General features: G+C 37.3%; 1 protein-coding gene across 14 annotated transcripts in view; it reads left to right on the top strand.

The window, feature by feature from the left end:
- Positions 1-16314, top strand: part of Piezo (piezo type mechanosensitive ion channel component) — a 60027-nt gene that overhangs the window by 15036 nt on the left and 28677 nt on the right. For 8 of the 14 annotated variants that reach the window (XM_089727086.1, XM_089727084.1, XM_089727078.1 and 5 more), the window contains exons 6-24: positions 1276-1522; positions 1898-2063; positions 2574-2708; positions 3461-3523; positions 4029-4137; positions 4392-4473; positions 4813-5044; positions 5942-6140; positions 8384-8583; positions 9054-9202; positions 9549-9692; positions 10142-10214; positions 10880-10998; positions 11601-11796; positions 13470-13649; positions 14175-14353; positions 14726-14858; positions 15302-15529; positions 15882-16120. In XM_089727086.1, coding sequence (XP_089583212.1) covers positions 1276-1522; positions 1898-2063; positions 2574-2708; positions 3461-3523; positions 4029-4137; positions 4392-4473; positions 4813-5044; positions 5942-6140; positions 8384-8583; positions 9054-9202; positions 9549-9692; positions 10142-10214; positions 10880-10998; positions 11601-11796; positions 13470-13649; positions 14175-14353; positions 14726-14858; positions 15302-15529; positions 15882-16120 — 3073 coding nt within the window. The remainder of the gene's footprint in view (positions 1-1275; positions 1523-1897; positions 2064-2573; positions 2709-3460; positions 3524-4028; positions 4138-4391; positions 4474-4812; positions 5045-5941; positions 6141-8383; positions 8584-9053; positions 9203-9548; positions 9693-10141; positions 10215-10879; positions 10999-11600; positions 11797-13469; positions 13650-14174; positions 14354-14725; positions 14859-15301; positions 15530-15881; positions 16121-16314) is intronic. The other 6 variants (XM_089727088.1, XM_089727087.1, XM_089727085.1 and 3 more) reach the window with 3 other exon arrangements.

Raw genomic sequence — 16314 nt, 5'->3', positions numbered from 1 at the left:
GTTGTAGCTCTCTTCTACGGTAAAAATTTTTTCATCCGAAAAAAGAATTTCCCGATATTTTTTTCCCGCGTACCGCTTCAACAAAGCGCGGCATCTCTTCAGTCTCAGGTCCATTAGAAGAGCATTCAAACGATGTCCTGTTTTTCTTCGATATGCCCGAAGCCGTAAGTCTTCATTTAACACCCTTTTCACCGTGGTTCTGCTTAACCCCATCTGAAGGGCCAACAGTTTCTGCTTACGTTTGGGATTTCTTTGAATTCGCGCCTTCACAGCTTTTACCACTGCTGGAGTCCTAACACACCGAGGGCGACCGCTTCTTGACCTGTCATCTACACTAGAGTCTTCATTGTATCGTTTGATGGTACGATAAACGAATCTTTTGGTTATATTCAAATTTTTCAGTATGTTAAAAATTTGAATTGGCGCGTAATCGCAACGATGCAACGCAATAACTGCAACACGGTCTTCTTTAAGCGTCCACTCCATATTTAAAAATGAGTAAAATTCTAAAAGTGTACATTTTTATTTTCATGAACAATTCGAAATTCGAATTCAATAAACTTTTTTGTGGCCAGCATTCTAAAAGAAAAGTTTTTACTGTGTGACAATACTTATGACCTGACTAGTTATATAGAACAAAAACGAGATCGTTAGATTGATTTTAATTGAACTTCATGTTTAAAATATTTTTGTTAATCTTAAAAACAGATGACGCTACTAACTCTCAATTTCCTATCAATATGTCGCGCGTAAAGCTACAATCGCAAGCATAATAATTTTTTTAAGAATCTTTACGTTACTATTGTTTGATTAACCCGATCTACCTGTCGTCGTTTTTGAGAATTGTTCTCCTGCATTCCGTATGTTACATTTATGTGTCACATCTGGGATTCTGTGAACAGCAAGTTATAAAAACAATGACGGCCTTACATAAACCTTACATAAACTGGTGGTAGGACCTCTCTTGTGCGTCCGCGCGGGTGGGTACCACCACCTTGCCTATTTCTGCCGTGAAGCAGTAATGCGTTTCGGTTTGAAGGGCGGGGCAGCCGTTGTAACTATACTTGAGACCTTAGAACTTACATCTCAAGGTGGGTGGCGCATTTACGTTGTGGATGTCTATGGGCTCCAGTAACCACTTAACACCAGGTGGGCTGTAAGCTCGTCCACCCATCTAAGCAATAAAATAAAAAAAGTCGATAGTACGATTTATTGCTAATTTTAAACTGGATTGTTTTTATATGAAAAAAATAGTAACCATGTCATTCGTTTCAGGAAAATACTTGTGTTTATTCCTTATAATGTTCTCCGGGATAATGCGGCCTAGTGTTACATCGGGAATTTACTTTCTCGTGTTTATGGGTGCGGCTACTGCCTGGGCCGTTGGTCGTCCCTTGGAGAAGGGCTTTGCTGTTGTTGGAAGATGTCTCATGGCCATAATGGCGACACACATAATGGTTTTGCTTATCTACCAATGCTCATGGCTAATAGAACTATATCCCCCTGAAATGGACTTTGCTAGGTTCGTATCCGAATTAGTTATATTACTGTTGCTTATGCTTAAATAAAATCGACGTTAGTACGTACGTACTTTACCATAAGGCCTATGGTTGGTCAAACATTGACATTAATCTATTTTTCACTGCCATATGTCTCTCGTATCTATTGTATGATTATTATTTAGGATTTGTGAAAACTTTATATTGCCTTTCTGAAGGTCGTGTCCCTGAAAGGTCTGGTTTGCTCTTTGTCCTTGGTTGTGAATATTTTATGATTACATAACCTGCTATTTATTTGCCTTGTTTGTTAATTTTTGTTGATTAAAATCAATTTGTATAACAAGTAAGAATTTGTATGGTATAGTATGTAGTAATAAATTTTTAAACGTTTCAAACAGGTACTTTGGCTTGACGAAATTGGTGATTATTACCGAAAAAAATCCAATGGGCTTCATATATGAAGTGACAGACGATCATATGTGGGCAACTCTAGCCAGTCCACTGGTTATACTCGTCACGTATTATGTTCTAGCCATTGAGACACGAGAACTCTTCAAACCCAAGGTAAACTTGAAAATAGACCTTAGTATAGTATGAATGATATTTATTAGTTTGACATAAATACTAATTCTGCAATTACTAATTCCAACGCTTTGTTACAATAATTTCTAATTGGGATTAGTTGAATTCATTATCAGTTCAATGCTGGATTGGCATTTTATACCGAGCTGCAGTTCATGTACATATATAGTGAGCTAAGGGTGAGAATTTAATTTTAGCCGCGATACCAATGTAATGAAATGTATAAACTAAACAATATTGTTAACAACCGCAAAAGCGTTGTTGGTGAGGTATTATTATTTTTTGAAATTATTAAAGTAACCTGATATTCGTTTTGTAAAATCGTGTTATTCAAATTTATGACATAACACAAGTTTGTGTCGTTCGAAAATGGAACATCTCAACGATATTCAATCTACAGTTTTATTATTATTATTAAAACTATATCATATGAGAAGTCGACGTTTTGATTGGTCCATTTATATACCGTTGCTGTTCTATATGTGGATGTAGGCGAAAAAAAAGAGCGCCCTGACCGGTGTAGAGGGTGGCAAATTGAACGGGTCTCTGGTCCGAGGGGTGTCGTTTCACCGCGGCAGCCGGCGAGGCGCCCGCGACAAGTGGATGAACGCCACTAAAAAAGTCCGAGTAAGCTTACGCGAGCAACTTCCAAGCACCACTGTAGATATTCCAACATTGTACTTTGTAAATGAAGTCATCGTGTAATTTAGTGGCCAATAGTTGTGTATTATGTATTAGATTTTATTAAGCATCAAGTTATTTTATAACCTGATTAGCTTTAGAAGTATTTGTTTAAATTAATAAAACACAATAAACTTTGTAATGTAACGATAATAACCAGGAATATTTTAAAGAAGAATAACATGAAACGAAATTCTCCATTGATTTTCCTGTTTGTATTGAACATGTAGAAATATGTTTAAATGTATTTAATGGTCTGAAACAAAACAAAAAACATTTATTCACGTCAGACAAAGTAAATTAGCAGATGACCTGTTTTATGTTAAAAGTGCTAGAAATGTAGCTTACACGGTACACTACAAGCTTACACGATGTATGCGATCCACTACGAGCCACTACGAAATAGTTATTTTATCGGTTTTGTTTTTGACTGCATGCATCTAGTTGTGTAGATTGTTTTATTTTCAAATTTGCATCTATACTTAATGTAAATATTATGGTATTTTCGTTATATTTCGTAGTATAAGTCACAAGTCATAATCACAACCACAAACCTCTGATTACATTAATATGAATAATAAAGTCATGCGCATGTGCTAACACTCACATTATGGATTTGCAGGGATTTGACTGAAGTTTTTACGCATTATCTAAATTTATTCTATTCGTTTTTGCAATTTGCTTTCGTTCTTTTGTAGGAGGCATATTCATACATAAATTCAAAAGCACTACTACGTGGGAATGCCAGTGAGACCGCCCCTGTAGGTATTTTCTTTATCATATCATATTGTTAAATGTGGGAACAAGTTTATCTGCAAGAAACAAGTTAAAATAATTCGATAATTAGCCGCGCATTTTTCTGATCATATGTTTAGGTCTAAACATATTTGTATGACAATTCGACCTAAACAGCTTCGTGTTCGTTTCGCTTTAATCACTTAAATAATTTACTGCACAAGTTAATGTCATTTACGTGTCGTGTTCACTGTAACTCTGATGTGGAATGTTTGTTTATGCTAGAGTAATTACACTATGCATTCTGTTGGTTTTGTGTACCTTTTAAATGGTAGGTACGTATAAAATATTTAATTCACTAAAGACTAGATGTTAATAAATTACTGTAACAAGATCACTATCGAAATAAAAGTGTGGGTGCGTCAAGGTTTTGCACATGCTGAAAAAAGTTTAATTCAAACGAAATACACATAAACACAGAGCTGTTTCCATTTGATTATTTTATATTAATAGTACTTAATTTGGATATAGCTAATGCGGAACATAAGTCCGAATAAGCGTTGGTCGAGTATGCGGTCTGGATCCGTAACAAGACAGCTGCACCAAGATTCTACTGGATCTGTGGTAGTACCGGATGAAGGTAAGTTAATGCATTGATATAATTAATTTAAGTTTACGCAATGGACCCTTGTCATATACTGTTACATATAGTAACTGAATTTTTATCTTTTCCAACTAAGTGTCCGACGATGATTAAGTATACTGGGATGAAAATATTAAATTCTCGTTGATTTAACTGTTTGTGATGCTCTTGAAATATTGGAATATTTTTTTAAAAAAAATTAAAGAATTAGAAAAAATGTAGATTGTAACGAAATAAATAACTTTATACAGAATCTATAATAGAAGAAGAGGAACCCACTCTGTTGGATGACATTATCGCTGCGATAATTGATTTTTTCCAAGTCTTGATCAGGTAAAATTACACACAAAAATTTTACATTATTATTATTACTTTACATGATATATTGTTGTTTATAATATTAGTTAAAAAATTAACGTAAATGTTAACTAAACTTTATGGAGTTGGAACCTTGGCAACGTTTGACGCCAGGGGCGCTGTTTCAACGGCATACAGATTTGAGTTAACTTTTACGCTGAACGCTTTTAAGGTGAACGTTAAAAAACTCGCACTAAGCACAGAGAATAAGTGTTAGATATCACTCGGTCCATAGACCATACTAAACATCCAACTTTAAACGCACGGTACCGATTTATGCATAGTATGTCACATTTTAAGGAATTCCAATTTCAGGTCCTCATATATAGCAACAACAATAACGATGATGGCTTGGAGCATTATGTTTCATTCTTGGTTGACGTTCGTGTTCCTGATGTGGGCCAACATAGTGTGGCTGTGTCAGGATCAGAGATCGTTCATGTTGAAGACCAGTCCTATACTGGTGTGCTATGCAATTATACTGCTCCTTGCGCAATACATTTACGGAATGAACCTGCTAGAGTCGGAATTGCCATCTAATATAACGGTTGGTCTTTCATTTTGTTATGTTCAATTGGATTTAGAGATTTTTTATTCAAATAATAATAATGTGCTATTAATGTGAATTAATATAGGAGATATGGGCTTGAGACCCTGATTTGCTTTTGTAATACATATTATGAGTTGCCCAACGTCTGTCTTCAGTGCCTCGAAGTCATTAAGTTGGCTACTTCAATTAGTATCAATTCGCATTTGCCATAATAAATAGTGAACGGCTCATTAGGCTGATGAAAAAACTAACCTACATAAAAATGGTAGTAATTGGACAGACAATTAAAAAAAAGTTACCGCCATCGTTTGTCTTAAACAACATAAAGTAAAAGCTCTTTATTCATGGGGTATGTGTTCTGTAAATATGCCGCGAATACAGAAACCATGAATATGGAATGGTAATTTATTTGGGGGGTTTATGGGGGGATACGTTCCTAGGCGATTTCATTTAACAACATGATTTAGGCAAAGTTGTAATAAGGTCTATTTTTCTTTTTTATTAGTCTATTTGTCAAGGCGTTTATAAAGGATATTCGGTTGGACTTAAATCATTTTATCAATGTGTATGTACCGTTTTACCGATTACCGCAATATATAAAATTCACGTGTCGTAGTGTTTTTTGCCAAACTCATCTGAAATGGCTCAACAGATTCTCTTGAAATTTTGTGTGCACATCGGGTACAAAATCTATTTTTCCTACCATTAAATGTTAAGGGTGGTCCGGGTAAAAAAAATATCCTAGAAATAATGTATATGGCAAAACAACGTCTGTTCAACCAGTCATTCTGTATATTTGTATGCACGCTCACTTTAAATGCGCACGCATTGTTTAAAATATCGATTAAAATACATGAAATATCGATTAAAATATTCGATAAATTTGTGTTACAGGAAGTGAATCTCCGTCAGATCGGTGTGGGTCGTGCCGAGGGCGAGCCCTGTGTCCCGTTGTTGATAAAAGCGTTGTTCACGTGCATGTTCTGGGTGACGCTCCGGCAGCGAGTGCAAGAGATCAGACAGAGACGACAATCGGCGGTCATAACAGATATGGCCGCCCCCCTCCAGCTGACCGTCTCCACTGCTGCTAGCGGTGAGCAATGATTGCTTTTGCATTCTTTTTTTTATTGCTAGATGGGTGGACGAGCTCACAGCCCACCTGGTGTTAAGTGGTTACTGGAGCCCATCGACATCTACGGCGAAAATGCGCCACCCACCTTGAGATATAAGTTCTAAGGTCTCAGTATAGTTGCAACGGCTGCCCCGCCCTTCAAACCGAAACGCATTACTGCTTTACGGCAGAAATAGGCAAGGCGGTGGTACCTACCCGCGCGGACTCACAAGAGGTCCTACCACTAGTAATTACGCAAATTATAATTTTGCGGGTTTCATTTTTATTACACGATGTTATTCCTTTACCGTGGAAGTCAATCGTGAACATTTGTTGAGTACATATTTCATTAGAAAAATTGGTACCCGCCTGGGATTCGAACACCGGTACATTTGCTTAGACGAGCTATAAACTCGGTGATTCTTATGCTAGTGGTAATACGTAATATTTTTGTGAATCACACACGGGTCGATACCACCTTCCCACCTTTTTATATCCCAAAGTAATTAAGCATGGTCATCGTTATTCCAATGCGTAGTTAACTTCGATCGCATGATTAAAGGTGAACAGTGTTCTGGTTGGGATGTGTATGAGTCTCGGTAATCACTTAACATCAGGTGGGTTTTGAGCTCGTCGATATAGCTATCCAATAAAAGACTAAAGTACTCACTAAATTAATCGATTTTAAATATTTTTAGTGTCAACAAAGCGTGACCTGGTTTAATTAATTAATTGATAAAATAACTACTGTGGTGAGAATGGAATGACTATTCGCAATTCCATAGACTCTGTAAGCAAATATAAATTAAAAGATAGCATTTTCGTTATTGCAATTAAATGACAATGGATTTCTTATAATATTCGGTGGCGCGTTCAGACATACTGTTTTTTAATAAGGGTAGGTTGTAAGATATGTTTAGCTTAAAGAATTTTAGTTGGTATTGAGTACTATAATTAAAATGTTTTTGCGCCAGGTCTAGCGTACGGTACTGAATTAATTTTATATTCACTTATTTTCTGGACTTCACTTTGATATTATTAATATTCTCTTTAACACATTGTTATTATGTGGTTGAAAATTCCAAGTTATCACTTACCTTTATATAATTTATCGATAAGACATTCTTTCAACTTCTGACTAACCACCGCTTTTTCTTATTTTATGCTAGAGTACCTACAGCCAAAATTACATTTTTCTTGGTAAACTTGGTTTCTTTTATGTACGATTCAACAAAAATGCACTTTACTGTGAAATTTGATACTCAACACGGATCAAGAATACATTTTTAAAGCACTATTTTTAGTTATTAAATTTAATTAAGTTGTATCATGAAACACACTTACGTTTCGTTAAAATATGTACCAGCAATTATTATTGCTTTCGTCGTAAACTTTGACGATTCATTGTATCCAGTAAAGAAATTAGTTGTATGTTGTTCTTCTAAATCAATTGGAATAATGATTCAAGATAAATGCTTTGTATTATATTATAGAAAATCCTATAGTGATTTATTTTACAAAGTAAAATGTACTTGGTTTTTTGTGAGGCGTAAACATTATCGAGATACACTAGCAAGCATCAGCCAACTGAGTTTCTTGCCGGATCTTCTCAGTGGGTCGCGTTTCTGATACGGCGGTAGATTCTGGGAAGCACTGCTCTTGCTAGGGTCAGCGTTAGCGACACTCCTGGTTGGAGTCCGTGAGCTCACCTACTAGTTCGATGAATCTAGAATAACCCCTCGAGGTTACTAGAATAGGTAGGAAAATAAATTTTAATAAATTTGAATTAAAAATAGTGTAAGAAAAAATGATTTTGTTGTAAAAAAAAGCATGGGGTGCTTTTCAGGATGTTATTAAAATAACCCTTATAGTCATATCTGTTCATAAAATATTTATAACTACTGATACCATGCACCCCACGCTTTTTTTACAATAAAATCATTTTTTCTTACACTATTTCTAATTCAAATTGATTAAGATTTATTTTCTATTATTTAATTGGTTTTTCTATAAAAGCGTATTTTGTTAGTTTTAATAATTTTTTTTTAGTTTTGAATTGTCATCGGTTCTTAATAAGTATACCAAATTTCGAGTCAATCCGACGTTTTGAAGGGGGTCAAAATCATGTTCAAAGATTCAGTTACATACTAACATACATACGTCTGAAGCTAATAAAAGCGTATTAAAAAAAGCAAGCATCTGAACGTGGATTGTTGACGTCGCAGTGCTAGAGGCGCAGAGGGAGGAGGAAAGCCGGTCCCGCTTGCTGCGCGCGCTCGGCGAGTGGCTGCGGGCGATGTGCGCTCGCTACTGGATCTACGTCGTGGTCATCATGCTGTTCGTCATCGGCATCACCGGGGACCGTATGACCATATTCCGGATCATATACATGTTCCTGTTCCTCGGATTTATTCTCATGTTTCAAGTGAGTCTCGATTTGATGGGTGTTTTCTAGAATGCTCGTAATATAATAATCCTAATTTTTAACGAAAGTTGAAGAACGCTTTTTGGAATCGATAACAGATTATTATTTAATATTGTTCCTTTGTTAGATTTTGTTGTGATTTTTAGCAATGTGAAATCTGGAAGAACATGTTCGACAAATGTGTTTCTTCCAGAAAATCTTTTATGGATGCACCTATGATAACAAAGTATTTCATACTTGTCTCCTCGAAATATCTTTCCAAGGAGTGCATAGCTGTATTAATAACACATTGCTTACAAAAACTTTCAGCTATAATTAATTTGTACAAGATGTTATTATTTTGTTTCATTATTGAGATAAAATCGGTTTGAATGTTAGAAAAAAGTCAGCTCTTCGAATTTAACCGCCAACTCACTTATCCTGAATTTTATTTACTCGTTACACAAAAAATGAGAGATGTTTAATTTCAGATAAGTTGGTATTGGTGGCGCCGACTAATGTACGTGTTCTGGATAACAGTCATCATATATTCGATGATCAATCTAATTCTCATATACGTTTATCAATTCGACAACTTCTCGAAGACCATAGAAGAGTATCTCCTGATCAACGAGAGATTGTAAGTTGCAAAAAAAAGAAAGAATTTCCATTTATCAGTACAAAGTACTTTACTTTGGTATTAAGGTATGCTGAGACCTTAGAACTTATATCTCAAGGTGGGTGGCGCATTTGCGTTGTAAATGTCTATGGGCTCCAGTAACCAATTAACACCAGTTGGGCTGTGAGCTGGTCCACCCATATAAGCAATAAATAAAAAATTAACAACGGCTGCCCCACCCCTGAAATCGAAACGCATTACTGCTTCACGGCAGCAATAGGCAGGGTGGTGGTACCTACCCACGCGGACTCACAAGAGGTCCTACCACCAGTAAAAGTATGTTTGATGTTTTTTTGTTTCCCTTCAGACAACACGATCTCGGCCTGGAACCGTATCACCCCGCCGACCTGTTCGTCAAACTGCTAACACCGACGTTGTTCTTGATAATAACGATAATGCAAGTACACTATTTCCACAAAGACTTCATGGCGCTCTCGGATCCTAAGACCAGGTAAACCCGTATCACAATTGGAGACATGAGTGGATGATGGGGTTAAGTACCATTTTTTTGATTTTTTAGTTTTTACATTTACATTGAATAAAGGTGCTATGTGCCTGTAAACCATATTAGACCTTAACATTCCGCGTTGAAAGGCTATTTTTAGAAATTGCCTGTGATGAAGGTGTTGTGTACGAAGAAAAAGTACAAGTAACAAAAGTTTGTTGCCCGTTATCTCAAAATGTATCATATAACTTATATCTCGAGATGGGTGGCGCATTTACGTTGTAGATGTCTATGGGCTCCAGTAACCACTTAACATCAGGTGGGCTGTGAGCTCGTCCACCCATCTAGCAATAAAAAGAAAAAATTGTATATTATCCCCTTCATCCACTCATGCCTTCAATTAATATTGATATCGTCAAAAGAATTATAGTACGAGATGTTGTTCTTCTGTACAGAACCAATAGTGTAGTGAAAGAGCCGGAGTCCAGTCGACCGAGCCAAGCCGGCATTTCGACTATGAAAGATGACGTAAGTAGGATTAGTGTAATTTTTATTTTATCGACTTATGTGTTCAGAAATTTAAAGAAATAAAAGAACTGTCATTCGTTTTCGTTTGCTAACGTCAAGAGAAGATTTCTAAATTGTTCAAAGACTACAAACGTGATTGTTGTTTTTTTTTGTTTTACTGCTCTTGTAGGCAGACGACCACACGGCCCACCTGATGGTGGGTGGTTACCGTCGCCCATGGACTTCAGCAATGCCAGGGGCAGAGCCAAGCCGCTGCCTACCGTTGAATACTCTCCACAAGCCTCTTTCGAAGAATCACATGTCATAGCGCTCGGGAAACACCCTAGAGGGGAGCTCATTCCATAGCCGGATGGTACGTGGCAAAAAAGACCTCTGGAAACGCACTGTCGATGAACGCAGCGGTTCCAGATAATATGGATGAATTCTGCTCCGATGGCGGGAGGTGCGATGATAAAAAGGAGATCAAGGGAGCACCTCAAACAACTACTAAATATTTCGCTTCGCTCGATCACCCTATTCGCCCCTACGATGTCTGATGATTGTGTTAATAATTGTGGCTTCTCCGACAAATATATTATTATTTCAGAGTTTGTGTTATTATTAGTATGTAGCGAATATACTTCGACAGTAAATGTTCTAAGGAGATGTGTATTTTAATATTTCAGCTTCCTCAACTTCCTTTAGAAGAGGAGCAGCCACCCTCTGTGGAAGGTAGCATGACGGAAGTTGAACATTCACTAGAGATGTCCTCGGTCAATAACGGGGCTAGAAGATCTATACACAGGCAATTACTTTTGGGCTTCATGTTTTATGTTTCATACATGTCAGGATTTGGTAGTTTTATGGTGTACATCATCAAACCAGCTAGGGGTAGCGGGAAGCTTTTTGGGCTTCCATAAACATTTTATTACAGATCTCTTCCATAATTAAATTACCTATATCATAGCATAGTGCCTTTCATAATCGATAGAACAATTACGTTGAGACAAAAATATACCCTACGGGTACTAATGAAAGACTTTCTCAATGAAGAAACATCATCGCGTTGCATCTAAACTTAATTGCAGCACCATTTAAATTTAACGGGCAGTGCTAATGGAATTGCTGACGTTCATTAGCCACACTGATTTACCAACGGACAGTTCGTCGGTCTACAACAACCATAAAAAAAAAACTCAAAATGTTTACATTTCGGAAGAGGTTTAAGCAATATTTGACGCCACCAAAATCACACATATAAAAATTAAAGTAGAAAGAAGCAATAGAATACTATATTATAATACTAATAAATTAACCAATAATTTCGATTATTCAGTGCAGTTATTTATTTCATCCTCATTATAATATTATTTGTTTATTTAGTTGTGTAATTCTGTAACCGAGCAGGAAGGCGTCGCGCAGTCGCTCGTACGCGCCCACCGTGACGGAGCGGGCGTCGAGCGGGCTCAGGGCGGCGCTGGCGGACGCGCTCACTGCCGCCCGCCGCGCGCTGCGGCACTGGACCGACAAAGTCTTCGTGTACCTCGACATACACCTCATCAAGATCATATTCCTGTCCCTCATGCTGCTCTGCGTTATGAATGTGAGTGCTCGCGTACATATCGAGGGATGAAAGGGTATTTGATTTTTGAAAATTTACAGGAGTGCCATTTTATATATGGACTAGCGGCCCGTCCCGGCTCTGTTCGGGTCTTTAACAAAAATTTCAACGATATTTGACGTTGTTTTATTTTTTTAAATAAAAAAGTACTTATTGCTGCATAACTATAATAGTTAGACATATGCTGTCCCGATTTTGTAATTAATAATGTGTTCTACAAAGTCGTAGTACATTCGCAGGGCACGCGATGTAAATAATATTTTAGGTAATTTTTTTACACCTTGGGAGTATTAGTAAGGATCCCAAATAATAAAAAAATTAAGCCTATGTCACTCGGGAATAGTGTAGCTTTCAAAAAGTGAAAGAATTTTACAAATCGGTTCAGTAGTTTCGGAGCCTATCCAATACAAACAAACAAACAAATCTTTCCTCTTTATATTTTATTATATTTGATAATATTAGTATAGATGTGTATAATAAAAATCTTACATTTATTTTCGTTATCTGGTATCTGTAACACAATTTCTTTACGAACTTAGCACGGGACCAGTTAACGTGGCGTGATCGTTATTAAATTTATATTTATTTAAATTTGATGACTACAAAATAATATCATCCGAAAAAAAATCTTCATCTGTTTGAATGGAGTAAAGTTAATTGGTGTTCAATTAAAAACATGCAACTGTTGATGCTAATAACATATAAAATGCACCTTTAATTACAAAGATAAAATATGTCGCGTATTAAGCGAAATGTCGCTTAAATCAAATAACCTTTCACCCCTCGATATGTACGTAGTATGTACGTCGCTGTTGTAAAATCTCTTTGATTTACTTAAAACGATTTATTGAACTGTTCGTATAAACTGCGATTTGCGAAATAAAAAGGAATCTTAGTTGTATAATGTGTGCGTGAGAGTGAAAGCGGGTAGGGTATACAAAAAATGAAAAAAAAAAAAAAAATTTGATTACTCAGCAAAAACTTTTAACAAAAAATTATAGTTTGGTTCTAATAATAATAGTTCACATTATCTAAGCTAAGCCGAGTTTTTGTTTTTTTTTGTTTGAGAAATGACATTCGTGTACTGTATGCGCGCGAGTTCATGTCCATCGGGGCCAGAGGCGACGCGCGGGGGACAGCTCGCCCCACCTTCGCCCGCCTCCCCGCATTTTTCTGACGTCGAGTGTTGTTCGTGACGGTTGTGACGCGCGCTTATCGTTATCGAAAATTTACGCTAACGCTATTGTGTTATTTAACCATGACTGTTCCAACGCTTCCAACAAGTTCAGATAGAAAAAAAACCTACTGAAAAAAGATACATACTGATTCCGATTCTGATCTGTCGGTTGTCTTTCATTCGATAGTGATTGAATTGGAATTTAAAGAATATTTTTCTCTATTAGAAATAAATAAGCAATTACTTATCACATTTATTTTATTTCATAAATTGCAAAATTACCTTAATTTACATTAAACCAAATTGACAGCTGTTGACTAAATCGGTAGTAATTATCGACATTACCATAATTAATTAGGTCACAGCACTACCGCATTCCTCAGGATGGACATGAACTCGCGCACCTACAGTACCTTGGTGGTTTTTCAGTGACTAGCTTTTGTGTTGAGTTTTTTGATAATTTTTATTTTATTTTCAGGTATGCGCAATGCACGTTCCCATCATGATAATAATATCACCAGCTCTGTGGTTCAGTTCGCGGAAACAAAGAATATGCGTGTTATTCATATCAACTCTAATAAGCGTTTATTTTATGGCGAAAATGGTCTATCAGATTGATTATATCAAACATTCTTTGTTCGAAGTTAATTGTACCTCAGTGAGTATTTTGTATTGATTAATTTTAAATTTAATTTCTAATGTTTTTGCTTACCATACGTTATCAGCCGACTTCAGAGCAGAGCCCTACCACATCACTGGGCGTGTTGTAAGCTTATTGGTGACCAGCTGTAACTCTCCGCTTCGCTGGTCATTTAAAATTAACATTATCATTTCTCGCTCCCACAAAGATTCTCATCATTAACGCCCCCGCAACTGGTGTAGGGAGTCCAACACTGATATAAATATTAGCCTATCCATTAAGTACATATATTTTCTACATGGATACCAAGTTTCAAGCCAATCGAATGCATGGTTCAGTAGTTATAACGGAACATCCGTAAAAATCACTGTAGATTTATATATTAGTATAGATAGCACAAATGTTAAATATTAATAAACACTATATGTTTATAAAAACTATAATGGTTATTAAAACTAATTACTGATCCTGGCTGATGATTTGTATTTAAATATTAAAGAACTATTAAAAGAAATTAGTATGAATCAGCTGTTACATTTTTAGGTTGAAGCTAACGAGACATCGACGAACGTAGTCACGAACACGTACAACAACGCAGAATGGATCGGGTTCCACAAGGCGACACGTGAGAAACCTCTAGTGGTTCTACTCAAAGGCTATATAGGACTGATAGCTGTGTTTACGTTCTATTCCTTGGTCACCTATCGACAACAGACTATAAGGTAATAAAAAACCGTAATGGGAGTACCTTATGCAAAGCAATCATATAAACAAGTATTAAACAAACAATACATTACTAATACACAACTACAATTAAAAATACAGAAACAATTATATCAAAGTAATCAATATCGATATCAAATGAACAAAAAAATCCCCCAAAAGAGTCCCCGCCAACCCTAATTGTTTGATTTTGCACGATATGATTTGGAATCCTTTCAGATATCACATGCTCTCATCACTAACCATTCCAGCCTAAATAATATGCACAATAAGATCTGTCAATAATAAACTCTATTATTTCATGAATAGTGCTATAATTTTGAAGAACCAAATATCGTTTGTCTCCCTGAGTAACTTCCTTATTTTTTCAGGGAATTAGAAATGACGCCTAAAGAGAGAGAAAAAGTGATGTTTCCCGATATCACGCGCAAGGACGCCGACAAAGACTTGATCCACTGCATTAAATATTTAGTTAATTACGGATTTTACAAATTCGGAGTGGAGGTGAGTTTTCGATGAGCTAATAAGCTAAACGAACTTTTTTATTTACTCATAAATAAAACAATTTCACTGTTTTTTAATTTTTAAATAAACTACTACTAATTGAATAAGGATTGTCTGATGAACTCATCTTTGTTTAATACTTCACTATTAAATCTTATTGCCTTTTGTTTATTTCACTTTTACACTAAACACAATATTGCAAATCACCCGAGCACAACAATGGCGGAGAATTCTAGGTGCGCGAGAGCAGACGTAGACACTAACGCGCATGCGCACTTGTCAGTACCCAGGGAGGAAAAGTTAAACTTTCTTCCCTGTACAGCGGGACGAAAACCGAACTTTCGGTGTAGGTAGGAGAAATATAATATTTCATGTTTTACCGACTCGATTACGCTCGGATAATTTTAAATTAGAATAGACGATGACAAGTGGTTCGGTTCTAGGTGACGCTGATCTGCCTGATAGGCGTGATCGGGTCCCGCATGGACGTGTACGCCGTGCTGTACGCGGCGTGGCTGCTGGCGCTGGTGGCGGCGCGGCGGGCGCGCCAGGCTCGGCTGTGGCCGGCCTTCGCCTGCTTCGTCACCTTCTTCGTGCCCGTGCAGTACATGGTGGCGGTCGGCTTCCTGCCGCAGCTGTGCGTGTCCTACCCTTGGAGTGGGGATTCCTCGGTATGATCTTGCAATTAAAAGAAATCGTTTTAAGTGGCATGCGATGCATCAATGGATACCCAGAGAAAACGACTTTATTGATTACCTTTATTCACCTTGGGACACGAGGTCTTAGTCTCAATTCTATTACATAACGGCCGTCTCATTTTTTATACACTGCACCACTGCTTTGCAACAGAAATCGGTAGAGCGATAGTATCTATCTGTGCAACTTACTACTAGTAATTTCGCAAAAAAAATTTTTTTTTTAATTTGGATCAGCCCGAGGCCGAATCAGCCGAAGCCTAAGGTTTTGAATTTGATATCAAATTAAGCACCATTAATATGTTTTGTTCGACGTCGTGTTCCGCAGCGCATGAAGCACATCCGCACGTGGTTGTTCCTGCCGTACGCCGAGGAGCCCCCGCACGCCATCAAACTGATCTTCGATTACTTCCTGCTGCTGTTCGCGACGAGACAGCTCCGCGTGTTCCGGCTCGAGAAAGCGCACGGCGCGGAGTATCCCGGCGGCTCCAACAGCGAAGACATCGGCAAGGACTGGGAAACTCCGAACTTCGTCAACCCTGTTCCGGATTTCCTTGGTTGTGTGACGTACGTGTAGCTTTTTTTTTATTGCCCTTGTAGGCAGACGAGCATACGGCCCACCGGATGATGAGTGGTTACCGTCGCACATGGACTTCAGCTATGCCAGGGGCAAAGCCAAACCGCTGCCTACCAGCCAAGCCGCTGCCTACCTTTCTACCTGCCTAGCTTTCTTAAGTATAAGCCATAAGTACCAACACCCC

Source organism: Bombyx mandarina, chromosome 04 (genome assembly GCF_030267445.1).
Source record: "Bombyx mandarina strain Sakado chromosome 04, ASM3026744v2".
Lineage (NCBI taxonomy): Eukaryota > Metazoa > Arthropoda > Insecta > Lepidoptera > Bombycidae > Bombyx > Bombyx mandarina.
This window is presented reverse-complemented; position numbering and strand designations above follow the sequence as displayed.